The 21,307-nt window shown below is 39.2% G+C and overlaps 1 protein-coding gene across 3 annotated transcripts; it reads right to left on the bottom strand.

The window, feature by feature from the left end:
• Positions 1–798: 798 nt before the first annotated feature.
• LOC130249741 (transmembrane protein 68-like) lies at positions 799–21,233 on the bottom strand. Of its 3 annotated transcripts, XM_056484804.1 has the most exons (8): positions 20,983–21,226; positions 18,793–18,884; positions 17,133–17,463; positions 14,504–14,668; positions 9,297–9,490; positions 7,095–7,155; positions 5,130–5,269; positions 799–3,136 (listed from the first exon to the last, which is right to left on the bottom strand). In XM_056484804.1, exons 2-8 carry the CDS (start codon positions 18,796–18,798, stop codon positions 3,032–3,034), a joined length of 1,002 nt encoding a protein of 333 aa, XP_056340779.1. In that variant the 5' UTR covers positions 18,799–18,884; positions 20,983–21,226; the 3' UTR covers positions 799–3,031. The 3 variants fall into 3 exon arrangements, with proteins under 3 accessions (XP_056340779.1, XP_056340780.1, XP_056340781.1); XM_056484805.1 differs by lacking the exon at positions 18,793–18,884; XM_056484806.1 differs by lacking the exons at positions 799–3,136; positions 5,130–5,269 and adding an exon at positions 5,280–5,599 and having other exon boundaries at positions 20,983–21,233.
• Between the last annotated feature and the right edge of the window lie 74 nt (positions 21,234–21,307).

Below are 21,307 nucleotides of genomic sequence, written 5' to 3'. Positions count from 1 at the left end.
AGAGTTGTGTTGACAGTGCTGATTAACTGCTCTACCTTGCATTTGCAGAGATTTAATTTCAACTGAAAGCATCCTAATAATAGATGTTCAGACTGAGCTCTGCTATTACACAACAGGACAGTAAATTGGCCAGTAGGAGATTTGGGTCTTGCTGAGAGATAATGATGAATACCTGTCAGTACAGCAGTTGGTCTACTTCCAAACAACCTAAAAATACATATCCTGCTTATGCTGCTCACATGGCAAAATATGTAATGTCTTCAGTGTGTATAAAGGCTAACCAGACAATCAGTGGTTTACTCTAACTGCTAAAATTCCCTTTGAATACTTCTGCTTGATGCACAGTAAACCAAATCAGCTAAAAGGATGCTGGGTCTATAACCTTACTTGTTAGTCTCTACCCGTATCTGCCTCTTTTTCAATAAACTAAAGTAGGCATTCACATTCCAAATCTGTACAGATAAACCTTACTAGTCAGTATTTATGATCTATTTTCTGTTGCAGAACTTTCAACTGAAGAGGTAGTGCAGTGCTTGTAAAGGCCTTCTGCAGCACAGACTGCAACTACTGAAAGTCAGACCTTATTGTTTATGTGACTTTTTTCCTTTATTCCACTGCTGTCTGAATTATGTTTCCCTTCATTCCTTCTGGAGTTTTGTTCCTTCCATCCTTGTTCAGACACTGCAAGTCAAGCAGGCCAACTCAGGGGTAGGACACGCTGCTCAGAACCACTCAAGGTTCAGCAGGACAGCCATGTATCATTCCATTTTGTTCAAACACAACACAAAACTTCAAAAGTCTGTTCCAGCTGTCAAGTTTATTCGAAAGGTGTCTTCTACATATTTTTAATATATAGAAATAAAAATGAAAGGCCTATACAAATATGAACACTTAGAGAGTACCAATACTGCCCTTCATTTTTTATACTGATCTTTCAATACTTGAAGGAACAAAACTGCAGCAAATAATCCACATAGTTAAAATAAATTTTATAAAATCTGATAATGTCCATTCATGCCTAGTGGAACCTTTTAGACTGAGTTCTCTTTTACATATATGCAATCTCAACACAAAAGATGTTCAGCTGCCTTTGAGATGCTCACAACATAGACTGATGTACATTTCTCAAGATGGACAGTAAAAAAAAGGTCATACTTAAGTTATACTTCAATGCATGAATTCTGCATTATCACTTTTAATGACATGCTGTGTTAACAGTATTTTTGAAACAGTCCAATAAATTAAAAGGAACCCAATCTTGCCTTCAAGTAAAACTCAAGTAATTTTAAAAACTTCAGAATGGGCATTTACTTTTATATACCATGATTCTTCCCAAGGCTTTAAAAACCATTTACAAAATGTTTTTGGTATAAATAATATCATAAAGTAAGTAAACCTTTTGCTTCTTGTAAACCACATTTGACAGACAATTTCCCATAAAGTGATATTTTTCTAACATAGGGCATCATCCACATGCACTTATGCAATGTCACTAATTTACACATTTAAAAGAGCATAAAGCAAAGTATGTGCTTAAATGGTGATAGGAATGACTACTATATCAAATACAACTGCTCTTTTAAATGTTCGTTATTTATTGGATTTTTCTTGGGGTATGTATTTTTTTTAAGAAAAGGTCAAACCCCAACAATATTGAAGTTGACCACATCATATATATATATATATATATATATATATACACACATATAGCAAAAATCTCTTGTTTTTTCTGAAGGAATTTGTCCTCATCCCAGAACTAAAAAGTTCCCAGATGTTAATTTAAGAACTGTAGATTAAAATTCTTGGAAATTAGAAGAAATATTCCAGATATTTCCTATTTGGACAATAAGACCATAGGCTTTAGCTAAGAAAAAATATAACAATATAATTTGCTGTAAGTGCACAAAAGCCCAATCTTGCAACTCTCTCCTGTTGATTCAATTGTTTTAACTTTAGGAAAGTATACAGAACTTCCCTTTCCTTCATTATTTAACTTACTGTTAAATAATACCTGTTACAACTAACTGTTTGAAGAATCTACTTAATAGTTTATCCACATATTCCACAAAGGGCATTTGGGAATGCCAATCCTGTTTTTCAAAGAACTGCTTTTACGATGTTGTAAAAATTTTCTCTTGCCATCAAAATAAAAATTTTTGAGCTCATGTCATTTAACAGCACTCTCATTTCTACTTCCTGATGTTTGAATGCTTGGCTCATTGTTTCAAAGGGGAATTTGTAGACTCACTGAGAAACAAATGGGACAAGTCTCTACTCAAGAGATCCAATATGCCTTGGAGCAGAGTAACAGCTGTGTTGTAGGGCTGTCATTGACAGCATCAGAGAGGTTTCCATAACAGGCCTCCTTGATTCACTGTAGTTCTCTAATCAATTTTCACTCCTCTGAGCCGTCTCTGAGCTCACCCAGCAAAGCTAAACACTTTGCAACACAGGTTTTACAGGCATTGCTAGAGGTTCTGCAGACCAAAAGTGGTGGACTGCTTTCCAGCAGTGTGACAGTCACAATTTCAGGAAATTTTTCATACATGTTATGTGGCATTAATCTGGCCCACAAAACCTCCTTACACCGATGAGGGTCAAGACAGTAAGACTCCAGCTCTGCAGAGGTTTTGACATTCAGTTTAGAGATCCATCATGATGGGGATGGGAGACAATGACAGCCCAAAAGGAAGACAGACCATATACATAAAGGCTTGCAGTAATATTTGCAAAAAAAACCCCAAAACAAACCCAGAATCAACAACCTAGACATTTCCAAGGTAGGAATGTGTTTATCAAAAATTAAACTTTTCCCCGTTATTAATGATTTTAAGTTTGGGTTCCTGAGCTTGATACTGGACAGGGGAAAGGTCAAGGGCAAGTGACTTCTATCTTAAATTATACAGCAGTATCATTAGGACAGTATTAAACCTATTATTAGAAGAATGAATAATTTACAAATGTAACATTAAGAATATTTTTAGTAGTAGTTAGTTAAATAGTAGTTACAGAAGTTTAAGTTCAGAAGACCTTAATCTTCTTTCTTTTGTGTTCGAAATCGTTCCATTAAAGCCCTAAATATATTTCCTGGTATTTTCTGATGTTTTTCTATAAGAGCTTGGACTGCTGCTTTTGTCTGTAAGGAAAGAGAAAAGTTTTTCGTCAGAAAATCTCATCTTCATACTGCTCATATAATTACACAATTTCTAGGCTTTTTTTAATCCTTTCAAGTACTACAGAACTACTGCAAGTTCAAAATACTGTTCTTCCACATTTAAGCCCACAGGATGTGATTGTGGCAACAATGCCATGAAACAGACCAATAAACTAGTATTCTCTTATGTCTAGTAGCTGTATTCACAAGCAATATTGGTGATACACAAAAGTCAAATGACAACAGAGTAAATTCATTAAGAGACTATAAAGCATGTTAAATATCTGCATTTGTACAATTCAAACTCCTGCCTATGCCCAGGTTTGCATCAATAACATTCCTCCATCATAATCAACTTTGCTTCTACACATGTTTAGGAGCGGCACTGGAAACACCACTGTGTCTCAGCACATTTGACTTGTACAAAGTAATACCCTCCAGACCCAAAGCCCCTGAAGGAACTGGTCCTGTGACACATGCTCAGGCCACTTAGCTGCTTGTGACAGCAGCCTTCACTTTCAAAATAAACAGGCCAAGAAGTGCACAGCAGTTACTCTTATTATATAAAAGCTCCATAGGGAACGTTCAAAAGCAGGGCAACATGCAAAAGCTGTGGTGAAAACACACTTCCTATTCTGCCTAGACAAGCACAGGATAGTGAATTCTTAAGGCCAGAAACAGAACAACAGAGAAGTATTTGCCTCTTTAAACCAGAGGTCAGCAAGGGCAGATGTTGGTAGAATGTTATTTGTTGGTACAAGCTCCCACTGTTTATATGAATTAAGTGATCAACAGTTAAGTCCTTGGAGAAGGACTTTATATATCTGGTCCTAAGTGACTCTACAGACCTAAAATTTGTATTAGGTAAAAAATTTGAGCTTTATTTTTTGCTCTATATAATGGGAAAATGCATACAGAGCCATAGCCCAAAACATGACATACAACTTTAAAATTACTCTAACTAAATAGGATGCTAGAGAATTCGCATTCTGGGTCCTTATCTAGTAGAATCTGAACTTAAGTCAGAAGTAAGTGAGGGTTGGCATAAATGTAAGATGCCAATGCAAGTCTGAAAGTGTCTTTAACACATTCTCTGTTGAAAGCCAGCAGTTCTGAATTCCTGTCAGAGTGACCCCACAAAAGCAACAACCAGTTTTCCACAACCAGGGCCTAAGATATTACAGAAAAACATTTTAAGAGTCTTTTTGCAGAGACCTAACCATAAGGTAAACAGACAGACAACTGGACTGACACTTGCACAGTCAAGAAAAGTCTCTCTCAAGCAAAGTTTTCAGAATATTATGTGACCATCTGTGGAGTTTTCAAAAACATCTATTTCAGCCCACTCCATCTCACTGCTCAACCTCTTAACTGGTTTATGTCTTTGCATGGTGAAATCTATTAATAAACTGAATGAATATGAGGACCTGAAAATCCTTTCTATAAGGCACCTAAATGCGAATTAGAGGCATATTTAGAAGTTAAATTTATGGGTTACAAGCTGGACAAAATAGAAACACACTAAAAAAAGCACTGAAATTATTTATCTTTTTCTTCTATTGTGTGTAATTCCAACAGTTTGTGAACATAAATTTCCTATGTTTGAAAGGCTTCCTTAGTATCTTTCTGAAAACACCAGGAAACAGAATGCTTCCTCTTGGGTGAAGTGCTTCTCTCTGTCAACTGAGAGCTGTCTTATCTGACCAAACTTCTTCAGTCTTTAAAACAAGTTGTTTCTCAAAGCAAATACAGGATGCAATTAACTTTAAAAGACCTACACCATCTGCAAGTTGTAGTAATAAAAAGCTAGTATTTAAGAATGACATTCAGAGTTAGGCAAGTACAAAACTTACCATGATTCCACCAATTTCTATAACTGGCTCCTCGACAGAAATCACTCGACAAGATTATTGCAGTGGTTTGTATCAGAATATTCAGTATTTTAAATTTACATATATATAGATATCTATCTTACCTTTGCAGCTAGTTCCTCAGCAGTCATATTTGGTTCATATGGAATGGGCTCTCCAATAAATGTACGTAGCTTGACAGGAAACCCCCCATACAGAGGAACTACTGGCAATCTAGTACGCTCATATAGAGACCTAAGTATTTCTAATGTGAAAAAATGTAGTGGAAAGCAGGAGAAAGAAAGGTGGGGAAGGAGAAGGGAGTGGTGGAGGGTAAAGGAGGGAAAAGAGAAAGAGGGGGGGGGAGAGAGAGAGAAAGAGATTGGGATTATTCTGTGAAGTTTTTTTTCCCCCATTATGTCTTAACATTGAAACTGGCTTGCAAAGGAATCTAGCCCCCAACCCAGATTCTCAAACAATGTGTCATCTCAAGTGCTACCCTACCTTGACCTTCATTTCCTAAAAGCTGCATTAATGCTTATATCAGACTTATTTCTACCCTAACTTGGTGTGAAATCTTTCCTCCAAAGAGTAGCTGAAACGAGAAGAAAGAAGAGGAGAGAAATTCAATAGCTGCCTCTCTGGAGAGGATGAGAATGCTACGCAATACTAGTTACAGGTTCGGCTCATTTGACAAGTTAGCATTAGACACTAGTATTGGAAAACTGCATGTTTTCCTCACACTGAGGTCTACAGGATCAGAAATAGCCTTATCTGCCTAAAAGTCAGCCATGCTAACATACTGAATTGCTCTTTCAGATCACACACTGGTTGCAGTTAAACAGTAGAAAAAGAGAGAAAAACCAGGTATTTCAATCAGCTCTAAGAGGACACATCCTTCTCCACATGCCACCTTTTAAGCATTAGTCCCAAATGTACCCAGAAGAGATTATTTGAAAAATGTACACTAATATTATCTTTCTCAATTTCAGACAAGAAGCTCCAGTAACTGGGGTGCTGGCATAAGAAAATTCTTACTGATCAAGATGTGGGATTTTCTGTATACAACCTATTAAATCAAGGACATAACTACTAAAACTGGAGTAACACCTGCAGTGATCAAGAAGTTAAACTCCTCTAGCAACTCTGCTGTAGAATACATATAGCATAAATGATTTTGGCTTAAATTTCCACTGTTTGGGACTCTCCCAAATACAGCAACAATTAATTGCTGTTCATTTTTGTACAACATGATGAATGAGTGAATTATTCCAGGTTTTGCATCTGATGCCTTGGCTTTCTCCATGCAACATACAGCTCTTACACAGAGGGGGAGAGAAACAGAACTGTGTTGCCCTGCAGCCCTCTGATGATGGTGAGGATGCCATACTTGAGGCAGAACAGGCAGTGTAGAGACTTGTTCAGGCCCCTCTGCTAGATAGTAACTAAGAGAGTACAAAAAAAGAGGGAGTTTAACACTAGCAAATGAGCAGAGATGTGGGCATCTAATCATCTCAGAGATGGATCTCTCAGACAAAAGACCCATCTATTCATGTTCTGGCTGCAAGTTCCATGGATAAGGAAGGAGAGCTGCCAAATGCAAGGTTTTGTGAGGAACCACAGGTCTAGTGCAGCATAGAAAAGCAACTACAGATTAAATGTAGTTCAAACCATTCAAACTTTAGGTAGAGATGTAAGCACAGAGCTTTGGACAACAGGAAATACATGTCAGTTGCAAACCCATTTGCTTTGCTTCTTAACAGAGAGCAGCAAACCTAGGGCTGACCTAGCAGATATAAGCAGAGAAAAAAGTGCTTTAAGTCTTCCTGCCCTTTTCTGGCTCCTTTTTTTCTTTCTTCTACTGCTTGTGTAGAACAAAAACCATTGTTATGTGGAAAATAACCTAGATGAGCCAATATCACATCTAATGCTTAATATTAAATCCTAATAACATCTCTGAACGCTACCAGAGAGCAAACATCAAGAAATAAGGTTGTGTTAAATCTCAAACTTATATAAGGATTATTTCTACAGAGATAGGCTAAACACATATGGAAAAATAAACTACAGAAAAATAGAAAATATCTTACTTATTCCTCCTAATGTCCTAAAGCCTTCTCGAACATTTTGTGTAAACATAGGAATGATGGGCTAGGAGGGAAAAAAAATAATTAAGAATTTAAGGAAGATAGCACTATCTAAAAAAATTCTACCTCACTTAAACTCAACAGGCAAATTAATTTCAGGAGTGTTCCTCAAACAAGGATATATAGAGAGCAAAACAAGTATTCTGAAGTTCTATGACCTTCTGCCATGAGGTTTCCAACTGGAGAATACTGCAAGACTTGAGGGAGTCACTGTTTCAGCAAGTCTATTTTCTTCAAGCAGTCCAGAATTTTGGAGCCTATGGAGCATTTAGGCATCCCTCCCCCCATCTAGCAGTGTTTACACAGTTGTGACTTAAATGCTTAAACCTCTTACCTAATTTGTAGTTATGCTCAAAGGGAAGGATTCACAGCATTGGGACACTAAAAACTTGTCTGATTCCTCTCTGCTATGCTGATGGTATTGTTTCACACTTGATGTGTCATATTCAATACATATCCATGACTTATTTCTGCTGATGAGTACTTGGAATGGTGTTGAATACTTCAAGTTTTTATTGCTGCTTTTAAAATTGCAAACAGCTGTCAAGATTTACAAGAACTGTGGGGCATCAAAATTTTTCAATATCAGTTTATACTATGTGCCCACTGTACACAGCCCCATAAGAAATACAGAACTCTTCATGGGATTTTCATGAACTCAAATTCTTTTGAACTTTTTAAAAACAAGCATGGAGATGAACTAACAGATATAACTTTTCAGACATGCATCAAGTTTGGAGAGAAAAAAAAAGTCTGTAAATAATTACAGAGAATAAAAAGAAGTGAAGTTGCCTAAACTGAATACATATCTTTATTCTAGAAAAATCTTATTTGGAACAACTTACTTTTGACACAGAGGTAGAAATTTTTGTTTATATGACAAATTCTAGCAAAAAACTGCTGAAATAAGGCAACTTCAACAAGTTGAAGGTTCCAGTTTTAGACATTTTTCTGATGTTTCAGACACATTTTTCTCTTCATGAGGAGTTCTACTTATGATTCAAGATGACTTAAAAGTTAATCTTTAATCTAAGTAAAGATGTTTTTCCCACTTTCAGCCTGCCTCTGACACTCTATTTTACTGCATCTATCAGGGGTTTTTTGGAGGATGAAGCAACAAGACCCTTGTGAGTACATAAAGAGAACCAAAAAACACATCCAATAAAATAAATGCAACTACTACAATCATAGTTGAATCTCAAGTATGGCCTTTCACATGCTATTACAATACATTAGTAAAATCTAAACCTCTTAAAAAGGTATTTTCAAACAGTGTTATTTTCCTTGTGAGAAAAGTGGTGCACACTTGGGTCCTAAAATATTCTACTTCTGTATAAAATCCAGAGCTATAACTAGTCTGTCTTTGACAGTAACTAAATATAAAACTCCTGGTGTGAGACTTGCTTTTAAATTAGGTATATGCAGATCTGTGGACATATGCACACATCTTACAAGTACAAATCTAGAATGAGAGGGACTCTGAAATTATTACTAAAATAGTTACAATTCAAATTATCACTCACTGCTGTGTCTCAACAGTTGGTCCCTTATGAATAGTTCTTCATACCTGCCTGCTGACCAAGCCCAATGCTGTACATTAGAACTGTAGAGTTCACACCAGTGACCAGCCCTGGACATCCCTCACTGCCATAAATGCCAATATGAAGTGCCAGTGAGTCTATACCCTGCTGGGTCACACCACACTTCAGTGACAGAAGAAACAGAAACATTTAGTTGAACTCCATGATCCTAATGGTCCCTCCCAACTAAGCATATTCTGTGACTCTGGTATGTAGAGTTGTTTCCCAACCATGCTGGTCAGGGAGGGCTAAGCCATCACAATACTAACCAGTATGTGTAAAGCAGCACATGCTGCTTATAAAAGGAGAAACCACCCTGTATTTAATCTCTTGTTCTTTCAACTCTGGATTTCCTAGCCACACTATTCTGAGCTGACTCTAAAGCCTTCTATCTGTCAAAAGCAACAAAAAGTGTGTTGAAATGTAGTTTTTAGAGCAAGTAGACCATACTCATGAGAGTCAGAAATGTAACATCAAATACACAATAATCAAAACAACTTTCTCTGGTACAAAGTACTAATAACTTAGCTTTCTTTGTTTCTCTTCCAGGATGTGTCCCACTTACCACTTTTGCATCAATGGCCACCTGAGCAAAGCCCTTCCGATCACTCCACAGAATAGTGTACATTTCATCACTGAAGAGTGCTTCCCGAACTCCACCTGGGGCAATGGCTAACAGCTGGCCCTTCTCCAGAGTCCTCACACAAGCTTCTTTTGGTCCGTGTATAACTCCAAATACCTCAAGTAGTATTCTAAAGCCTGAAGGATAAGAGAATATTAATGCAGAAAATGTTAGCTCATACTACCATTGAGTACAGATCCCCAGCACAGAACACTATGGCTAAAACTTAATTGTCTAATAAGCTGTGTTCCCAAGTCCCCAAGAGGGACTGAAGCATTAATTTGAACTTACAGATTGTGGTCTGCAAAGTTGAAGATTTTAGGGTTTCAGTAGCTTTTTGTCATAGTCAAGTCAGATGTTATCCCACAGTCAGGACTAAACTGAAAAAGAACTGTCAAACACTCTGTGATATCTTTCACATGTCCCTTTGAAGGAGCTGTTTGACTCAAGGGCATTGGCTCCTTGCTTAAGCTCTACTGTTCAAACATAGTCCAAATAGAGGGCACCAAGAAGCAATACCAGGAAATTGTTGTGGTTCTGTTTTGTGAAATTTGATAAAGAACAGTAGTGCATAAGAAGGAGAATGACAAAGAAAATGCATCATTCTCTGCATTACGGATCACTGCAGCAATTGATTCTGATTCAGTCTGTGAGTACCTGGATGACATTTCGTACAGAGAAGCATCTGGTAAGTCTAATTGGGTACACTCACCTGCTGCTAATACTGTAACTGAAGTTTTTGACCTAAGGTTACATATCACCTTGAATTTGACATGTCATTCGGACTGTACCCTTAAAGAAACAGCTGAACATCCAGAATCTGCTACAAGCATCAAAAGGAATCAGATATGTATATGATCAATTTAGACAACTAGTCTACTGTTAAAGGACATACCTAGCACAAACCTCTGCTAGCAGGAAATAAGTCCTGTTCAGCTGGTTTAACAAATTTTAAATTTCTATAGTATTTAGGAGTAGTGCATACCAAAATGGTAGCTTTGGATGGTAACTGGGCAGTAAGGGAAACATTACATCTCCTTCTTGAAGTTTCCCACTGAAGCAAACAACCTCATCAGCCATAGACAAGGAGAAAGAACTGATCTAGTTGAGTTTGCCTCCTAATAACAAATGAATAGCTGTGAATATAAACATTTGTTACATACTCACACAGGTTAAGGAAGAGCCCAAAGTTAAGATGACAGAGGTCTGTCTTCTCTTACAGCTTGCATAAACTAAGGGCTTAGGGAAAAAGCATGAGGCAACATATTATTACTTTATTCTTAACTAAACTCTAACTAGTGTTTGTAGCTGGTGTGGGTATAATTACTCCCAGCTCATCTCTATACCACTCAGGATCTGTCTGTACACATGGCAACAGAACACAAGCTACATTACACCTGTCTCATATTTTGCTGTGTCTACCTCGCACACTGCTGATGACACTCAGTCTTCATCAACTAGCATTTGCATGGAAGAATACCTGGAAATAGAGTTTGCCTAATTACAATTCATTTCTTTCAGGTGCTTTTTTTGTGGGATTTTCCACAGCTGATTTTTACAATGCTTGACATCCCCAAACTAATTAAAGCTCTCTGAAATGTATCTGGTGGTAAAAAGCTGCGTCTCTAAGTCTCTAAGTCCTTTCTGTCAGTGAGCTCAGGAGACAGACAAAACAATCACGAAAAGGGCTGAGATAAGCAAGAAAAGACTCCAAGGAAACAGACTGTGACACCATTCCTTTCTGCACTGGACACACTGGGGAAGCGATGAGGGGAAGGGTGTGTGTGACAAAGCAATACCATGAGTCTGTCCAGTTCATATATCAGTAAAAAAAAGAACAGAATATTGACAGAGTAGATACAAAAAAATGTACAGAATAATTGTACAGGGAGGTTTCAAGTCTTCACAAAATTTCTCAGCTCTATTTCCTTTGTTGACTTTTAGTATCAACTTTACATTCTGAGCTGTACTTCACAGCCTTGCCAGAAGACCACACATAACTGATATCTCTGCTTCAGCACCAAAGAACCTGGCTCCCTTAAACCAGCTGAAAGACAGAATCTGACACAGTGGCCAGGGTACCTGTGTCCAAGGCAAAGGTCACCACAAAGTTAGAAGAAACACTGGATTAGTACCAGGTAGCACGGCATGAAAAGGACCAAGAATCTGTTTTTCCATTTTAAACAACAACTCTCAAAATTATCTAAATGTAATCTTTCAGCCATTCAGAACATGTTCTTCCAGACACTAAGAAGTTCAAACTTAATTTTATTCCATGGCTCAACCTGAACTCTGCCCCTTCGCCCAACATACTCCTCTCCTATTTTCCACAAGACTGTGTTGGCAGAAATGTTTGAAAACCCTTTGGAGAGTACCTAGTAAGGCATGTAACACTGCTCTCAGCTCGAGCACCATGCACATTTTTCTATCTTGGCCCCAGTGACCGTAACATCAGGGCTGTCAGCTATCAGATAGCAGGATGGCAAGGATGTCATACTATGGCAGAGGATGATAGAGAAGAACACAAGTGAAATCTCAGTCCTCTCTGAATGCTTTGGGAAAAGGCTTTCTCCTAAACTTAGAGAAGTCAATGTATTTCTGAGCACTGCACAGCTAAGAGGCTAAAGGAACCTGAAAGCTGGAATACTGGGTTTGTTTTTTCCCTGTGGAAAACCTCTAGTTATAAAAGAAGGAAAAAAAGAATTTGCATGACCGTATTTCATATCCTCCTCCAAAATGCAAGAAAAGCATACTTAATACTGGCACAATTCTGACACATTCATGTGTGTCTAACAGACCCCCAAATGCACCACCACCCCTTCCCATTTTCCCTGCATTAAGCATAATAGCTTTTGTGTAAAACATCTTCTGAAAAGGCATCCAATTTAATCTGAACACTTCATCATAATCAGACAGCCTTAGTATTAGGATAAAATTACACAGCCTTTCTGATTGGATTCACAAGAGAAGCAGCATCTACCTGAGTTGCCAGTATAGATTACTGTGCTTATTTTGAAACAATCCACAACATTTTCTGGGCTCCTGGGATTTGTCTCCATGAACAGCCTTAATTCCTTCACAGAAGCAGAGAATTATGTAGATTAGAAGGAAGTTCTGGAGGTCATCTAGTCCAGCCTCCCACTCAAAGCGGGTTCAACTAGATCAGGCTATTCAGAGCCTCACCCAGCAGAGTTTTGAAAGTCTGCAGGGATGGAGATTCCCCAACATACCTAAGCAATCTGTTCAGGTGCCTGATCACTCTCATGGTAAAATACCTTTCCACATGTCTAATCAAAATTTCCTGTGTTGCAATTTGTCTCTGTTGCTTCTCAGTTTATCACTGTGCACTTGTAAGAAGAGTGCCTCCCTCCTCTCCCCACCCTTCCACTAGGTCACTGAAGACAGCAAAGTATCTTTCCCCACCCTTATCTGGTACAGACCAAACAAATCCAGTTCTCTCAACCTCTCCTTGTACACTGTGTGCTCCATCATCCACTGAAATGCTCCAGTGTGTCAGTGTACCCTGTACTGGGGAGTCCAAAACTGGACACCATATGACAGGATGTGCTTGCACAGGTGCCATGCCAAGGGAACAAATCTCTTCACTCAACCAGAGGCTACATTCATGCTAAAAAAACAAAGCTCACCTTGCAGTTCATCTTCTTTGCTGCAAGGACACACTGCCGACTCTCATTCAACTTGTTGTCCACTAGAATCCTTTCCTGCAAAGCCCCCTTTTCTCCAGAGTATTGCTGCACAGACTTGCTCCATCCCAGATGCACAGCACTACTTTTGCTTTTGCTGACCTTCATAATATTTCTGCCAGTTTAATTCTATGAAGTCACTCTGAGAACAAGCTTTAATGCTCAGTATATCAACAGCTCTCCCAGTTTGGTATCATCAGTGAATTTCCTGTGCATGCTCCGGCCTCTTATCCAGGGGTACTATTAAAACACGAAGCAGCAGTGGTTTCAGTATCAATCCCTGAGGAATGCCTGTAGCTGTTAGCTAGATATTGTACTGCTGAAACCAGCTCTTCAAGATCAGCCATTTAGCAAGACGTTTCTGCAATGCTACTCAACGATATTTGGGGGACTCATAAGTATACTCACACTTAGAGCCTTAGTTTAAAGCAGAAAAGGAGTAAAACACAATGCCCCATTTGATAAACAGCTGTGCCTATACAGATACAATATGGAGCCAAATCTGCATCATGAAGTAGATTATATTAGTCATCTGTATGCAAAAGATTTGATAGCCACTGATAAATGAATCTGTTGGCAAAAGCAGTTGTAGAGGCGAAATCATACTGTGATCAGTATGAAAAAGTTATTTTCAGGGATTAAGGCTGAAATAAATGTGTACTGACAAAAAGACAGTTTTCTTATATGAGTTGGTTCCACTAAAAGCACCAGTACAGTACAGAATGCCCCTTGTAATTTCTTTTATGAACTGACAAGCCTTTAACCACAAACCAAATTTGGGAAAAAAAGTGGGTACTACTGTATTTCATACAGACAAAAAAAGAAAACCTTCAAGTAATTAATTTCACCAATTGGCAGTGCATTTCACTAGGATGTCCAGCCAAAATCTTGCCCATACTTTTCATTTTCTACCTGCTTCACCTTATGTTTCACATAAACACTTCTCTAGCTTTCCTCCAAAAGAGATTCTACTTGAAACAGTCTTCCTGGGGACTGCTTGCCATCCTCAACTGGGTAACAGTTGGGTGGGATAAGAAAATACATTGTCTCTCCAGACTAGTATTCTTAACTTACAGTGCTTTTGTTCCACACAGTTTAATTCTTAATCAGTTTACACCACTCATTCTGCCTATACTAATGGAAAAGAAACATCTTATTGAAATATTTGCTAATGATTAACACTGCTTGTCCTACGATCTCCTTCTCTTTGTTTCTAAACACCCTAGAGTCATTGGAAGGTTCTGCCCAGACAGGACTATATCCCATCCTTGCATGGGCCAGTCTCATTCTTGTTTGTCAAGAACATGCTCTATTTCAAAACTTTCACTAAATTTGTCTGAATGTCTGTTCTGAAAGCTGTGCTCCTGCAACACAATTTTTATTAATTACACAATTAATTAAAATTAGAATTCCAAAACTGCTAGTTTATATAATGAAGTATGTTACCTGGTAATCTAAAGACAAAATGATCAGCTACTACATTGCAGCATCTCTTCTTCATTATATGAAGTCTAGCTATGAAATAGATATAGTCAACGGGGGTAGCTCCATGATAAAACACAACAAGTCCTGGTCCTTGAGGAATATTTTCGACACCATGAAGCTCATAACCTGTTAGGAGTCAAAAATGTAACAGATGTTAAATTTCTATACAATTCTATCCCAAAGAAACTAACTTGCAGCAAGCTGGCAAACAGAAACCAACATGGATTGAGAAGTGGTAAGAGCAAAGTGACCAATAATGTCAAGAGGTAACTTGCAGCATCTACAGGAAATACAAGTTTCTTCACAGAAAATACACAGAATACAAGTTGTTACACAGAGAATAAAGTTTCATTTAAGGCACCACACTTTGAGAAAGAGCAAAAATAAAATCAACATTAAAACAAAACACCCAGTCACTATCTCAAACTGTATAATTTATCCTTATTTTTTCAGTTCACTGTTTTCAAGGCTGCAAAGTCCTCTGAATCAATCATTCAAGAGAAATCAAAATACAGATTGGAGTGGTGAAACAACTATTTCAAGCTACTATTAACCTTTCAAAGTTCATTGCCACCAGTGACTGTTTTAGAAGACTTGACATGACAGCACTCATTTTCATGCCTCCTTTTACTCCAGGATATGAAGGTTATCTTTGCTATTCTCTCCTAGTTATATACCTGTTTCAGCTTTCCATCACTATATACATACATCACAATATAATAAAAGCTAGTTGGGACTATATATACCTAGCTGAAAAATACATAAGCACACAAGCTTTTTCCTGACCTCACAATTCTATTCAAGTTACATGGAAGGATATATTTCATTAACACAAAATGCCAAAATGCATCAGTACATAACATATTCAATTAGCACCAGTACTATTACATTATCTTACTTAAAATAAAATAAAACAAGCAAAAAGAAGACACCTGAAAAAGCCCCAAAAAAACCAAAACAAACAAAACCTCTCAACCAAATCCTGTCACTTCTTCCAAAGTTAATCAGGTCTACAATTCCTATTCCATTAATTTAATTCTGAAGGTACTCCTTGGCTCTTCTCCCTCTCTTTTACTTTGCATACCTGTGGAGCTGCAACACATTGCAAGTGCATCATTTCTCCCATCCCAAGGGACCACCAACTGTGCTCCATGCCAGCCAACTAACACAGATGGCACTGGCATAACACATGTAAATACAGGTAAATAAAGGTATAAATGCAGGTATCAATCACCAGGTTTGGGAGGTGGTTTGAGGCTTTTTGTTGTGGGGTTGGGTTTTTCTTTTTTTTCTATTGTTTTTTTTTATGCTGTTAGATTTCAGGATGGATAGTTCTTCTTATGATATCCTTATGAATCAAGTAGGGGAAAAAAATAACTGGAAAACATTTCATTCTTTAGTAAGACAAGTGTATAGATAAGTGGGAAGCAGCTGGCAGGGCAAAAAAAAAAGTCACAGCTGTCAATGAGGAACTGGGTAAGAATCTTCTTGCACAAAAAAAATGTCAAACCTTATAAAAAGAAAAAGTTACTAAGGATTAAAAGAGCCAAGGCCTTAAAAATAATTTTCTTATGGAAAAAAAGTAAATAGCTTTTTATTGTGAAGTGAGCATTTTAAGCTCTTTGATGTAGCTGTTGATTTTGATGTAGTGTACTTCTCTAGATTTGAAAGTTACATCTTAGTCTTACAAAGCCTATCTGATACAGCTGCTGCACCATATGGTTATCAATGCCTTGCAAACCCGCTTCCCTTTGACTAGAGAACAAATAGAGATGATTTTCAAGAAGGATTTATTCTTTATGTAAATTGCTCTTAAGTATCTCTTTCTCCTTTAGCTGCATCTAGACTGAATGGCTCTGAAAGAGACTTATGATTTCCTTAGAGAGAAAAGCCAAATCATTTATTAAGTCTGTCTTTATAACGAAGTAATAGCAGAAGGACAAAGAACAGGGCCCTTAGTTTTGACATTCTAGTAGAGAAAGTAGTAGTCCAAAATACCAAGACAAATAAAAATGTAGGGCTCTGTAACAGTGTCAGGCTCTGAAGCTAATTTCAAGAAGGAACTCAGTGCTCCTTTTAGCCATCATCAGACATTTTATGTAAGACTGGTTAAGTACAATCAAATTATGCTAACACGTGCTGGCCGACATCCTAGCTATCAGAGAACTGGCATTTAACTTCCAGTCTTCTTATACTGACTCTGAAACAATACAGTTAATTGATCTAGTTTTTAGTACAATACACATTTCAGATCTTCAAATGAGGAAATCCAGGAATTGTTATAAAAAGCAAAAAATTAAAAACAGGCAATTTTAAAAATTGCATATATATTCAACCAGAAGAGATATCTCATTTTATAGCAGTAAATGAATAAATGCATAAGACAAAAAACTTAAATTCAAAAAAAGTTTCGATTTCTTTTTTTTTTTTGTTTCAAGCACCACTAACAGTCACTCATAAAACAGAAAAAAAAAACTGGCCACAATTGGCATGCACCAGCAGCAACAATCAGCACATACTGATAATCTTGAAAGCTAAACAAGGAATAAGAGCTTCAGAAGTTTTTAATGAAAGGTCAGATCTCACTTACCATGCCATATTCTTCCATGTCCATCCCATATGGTCGCCAACATTTCTCTTGCACCTATCCAAACATCATGGGAATAAGCTTCCTTTATTTCATTCTTTCTTTTATAAATATGAAGCCAGAGAATGGAAACGTAGAAGAGAATGACGATAACTCCTGGAAGCACAAAGACCACCACAAGTGGAAAAAGCACCCACAAAATGTAGAATGCATAACTCAGATAATCTCCAATATCCTCCACACCAGTCCATTCTTCCAGAATGTAACTCAGACAAGCTAAGTAGGACATAGATGTTGGTCCTGCAGTACAGGATTCATTTCCACCTGTCATCTCCTGTTTAAAACAAAATTTTTAAAAAGTACATTAATAAATCTTCCAAAAACATAGATCTGATTATCATATAATAAATCTCTCACATGCATTTTATTCATACCCCGTCAACCCCACACCCCAGCAGCACCTATTAGAAACATAACAGTTCATACAGCAAAACTTTTACTTGATCTTTACAGTCCTTTTCTTTTGTGTACTAGAAATGCTGACAATTCTAATGGAGAAAGATGGTGCAATTGCTTAATTTCAGGCTAGGATTTTATCTAATTGAAAACTATTTGACTTGCACAGACACAGAAAATTTACACTGTTACCAACACCAATTAATACTGAATTTTTGAATTTCAGAAAGCTGTATTGATTAGTCTAATTTATTGTTACAATAAAATAAAACCTCCTCTCAAGCACTAACTACAACAGGAAACAGCACAATCCCAAATCCAGTGCTTTAAGGAAGATCTACTGAACACTTCCACTCACTACAACCATAAGATAACGCAGGAAGAAGACTCTCTCAAATAAGAAAGCCTCAGCCCTGGAAAGACCTTTACTTGTAGCCAGAAATTTACTGAGAGCGAATTGTCAAGACCCAGAGCACAAAACTGAGAGGCACGAGAAAGGACAAGGAAAAAAAGATCACAAAAACTCCACTTTGACTTTACTGTGTCTGTGTATAATAATCACTCCACTTCAATGCCAGCTCCTAATTAATTACCAGCCCACACTAGTCAAGCCTGCAATTTCAGGCTTACTATAACTCTGGAGCAACTCTTTTTTTCTTAGCTTTGTACAATTTAAGGGATCTTAAGGGAAACTTGCTATTCACTTCACCTTACAAACACAGGACAGCCTGAATGCTTGGCTATTTTAGCTACAATGCTTAAATTGCAAACCTAATACCTCTGGGTACAAAAATTATTCTAGGCTAGAAAGAACTGGTTGGTCAATATTCCAAGTTCTGATAGTCAGGACCAAGAAGAAAAAATGTTGCAACAGCAAAATAGAGAGAAACAGAATAAGAACAACATTTCCAACACTTCTAAGAATGAAGATAATCTGAGCTTGAAGCTGCTTTTATTATTTTGTTTATTAGAATGTGGCTTACAGCAGGTATGACTGCAAACCTCCTATGCCTAAACAGACATATGTCTCTCATTCTTTTACTCTTGTTGCTTTTGCAAGAAACAAGAGACTGAAACACAGGAGATGATACTGCTTTCAGAACACCAGTGACAACAAAAATTACAAAGCAGATCAATTTTACTCCACATTTGCTAAGGAACATTGAAACACATACCAGAGTAGAAGTCATTTCACTTATCTTCCTACCTCCATTTTCCCTCACTTTCTGACAGAGAAAGGATATCCCTTTTCCTTTGGTTTCGAAAACCAGCCTCTGCCCACATTACGCAAGGTAACTCCTATTAATGAGAAGAAAGCTGATCTTTGCTCCCACAATCCATGACTGTTCCAAACTAATTTCAGGCTTACAACATTTTGCTCCTCAGCATGTTCTTGAGGACAGTGTGATGGGCAGCTGATTTATCTCCAGCACACAGCATTAGTGACATGCCCTTCAGTGATTTTGTGCACCTGTCTTTGAGGCGTGTGGGAGAGCAAGAGAAAGCTCTTTTTCATTCCAGTTGCCAGAGCTGAACTCCAGAACCTGTCAGGCAGCAAACACCCACAGCAAGTATAAGAAACACAACTTGTGAGACCAAGCAAGATTTAGGAGTAGCATTCAACACCACAACATTTAACAGATTGTTATGCCTGGACTTTTCCAATGGCTCCACCTACTACCTAGAGAACAATATGGAGCAAGGGTTATGGCACAGGAGCATTTTTTTAAATCTGAGAGGTGATTATGTAGCTTTTAAAAGAATACTTATAGATATTATCTCCTACTTATCATATATTTTAATTGTTTATGGCTTTTCCCAAACCCCAAATCCTCCATCAAGTAAATTTAAAGTCCTGTTCACACACGTAAGTCTTGCAAAATGTTATGTGTCCTTTTGCCTGTAATGTTCAATGCAATACCTCAAATGCAACCACCACAGTTTTTAAAGTTTACTTGCGTATCTGTGTGCTAACCTGCAGAAGAAATTAGGATCTAACATCTTCTGAGCTATCAGCCACAGAGCTAAAGCACTGCCTTCCCTTAGGAACAGTCAACTTTACTCTAACAATAGTGCTTCCTCATATTGAAGGGCATCACAGGATAATTTATACTGGAATTTATACTGTCCAACCTCTTCCTACCTAACCAATTAAACCAGGTAGCTCAATGAAACTTCATGTCCAGTCCAGTTTGCAGTATCTCCATGGACAGAAATCCCACATTTCTTCAGGCCCCTAATCCAATGCTTGAATACTTTCATGGTGCAAATGTTTTTCGTATTCTAGTTCTAGAGTTCCCTTTACTACACCTTGTGTCTGTTGCCTCCTGTCCCTTTGCTGTGAACATTCCACGTCTCCCTCTATAACCACTCATTAAGAGCAGCACTAAGGTCATCACAAAATAGGCACAATGACAGTGAAGAAGGGAAGGCAAATTATGATCAGAAAAAGCCCAGAAGTTCCACATTGAACGCAGGTTCAACATAGTTCTTACCTGCTACAAACAGGTAATGACACTGGTCTGTTCCACTTGCTGCTGAGCAGTTCAAAATACACATTTTTATGTTCTAACTTGCTAATGAAGCAACTTGTATTTTTCACAAGTCGCAAAGACGCAACTTCTCATTTGACTAATGGCAGTGTACACTGACTTACGCTTACACTTGAGGCGTTACGATGTGGAAACAAGGCTAAAACACAATCCCTTCACTGACTTCATGATCTAGAAAAGTCCTTAACTAAACTGCAACGGAGGCCTTCAGCTGCAGTCAGCAGATGCTGGGATAACTGAGACCCTGCCGATCATGGCAGAAGGTGCGACTATGGACAGCAACACTGCTGTAAACGACACAAGCACGACTCCAGCATGCATATGCAAGGTGTAAGTGAAACCTCTGGAGGACATCCCCGTGTTTCCAAACTGGAAAGACACTGCAAAGCAGCAGCTACAAGCCCCTGCCAACAGAAACACATGGCTACGGAGGAGGTTTCTACCTGAATTAGTCCTGCCACTACAGGCACACACACCTAAACAAAAAAAAAAAAACCCAAATAAACGAAAAATACCAGGAGACCCTGACAATCCTGCTAATGCCAGCTGCGACAGGGCAGACCCTAGGAGCCAGAGGGTGTTCTGGCACAAGACCTGGGCGGGTTTCTGTGCCGGCGGGTCAGTGGCTCCTTCTGCAGGCGGACGGAGGGCTCCAGGCTCGCTCTCCTGACAACAAGGCCACAGCCCAGCCCAGCCCGGCCCGGCCGCCCCGCGGAGCGCCCCCGGCTCCCACCGCGCCCCGCCCGCAGCCCCGTGATTAAAGCCAGGCCCCGCTCGGCGCTGACAGAGGCCAGCACGGCAAGGCACCTGCGGCCCAGGCTCCGCTGGTGGCAGCGCCCGCTTACCTTGCCCTGGCGGCGGCGGGTCCGGCTCCAGCCCCGCGTCCCTACCGCGGCCCGGTTTTACTCTCCGCCCGCCGCCCCCGCGGAGGCCGGGTGCCCGCGGGGCGGCGGGGCCGGGGCGGCTCCCGGCGGCGGGGCGGGGGCGGGCGGGCGCCCTGCGGAGCGGGGGCGGCGGCGGCGGCGGGGGCGCGCAGCGGAGCGGGAACTCCGCGCCGCGGGGGCGCGCAGCCGCCCGGACCCGCGTCCGGCACGCACCGCGCGCCGCTTCCGCCGGGAGGGGGGGCCGGGGGCGCGCCGCCAGGGGGCGCGCGGTCCCCGCGAGCGGGAG

This window comes from Oenanthe melanoleuca, chromosome 2 (genome assembly GCF_029582105.1).
Source record: "Oenanthe melanoleuca isolate GR-GAL-2019-014 chromosome 2, OMel1.0, whole genome shotgun sequence".
Lineage (NCBI taxonomy): Eukaryota > Metazoa > Chordata > Aves > Passeriformes > Muscicapidae > Oenanthe > Oenanthe melanoleuca.
This window is presented reverse-complemented; position numbering and strand designations above follow the sequence as displayed.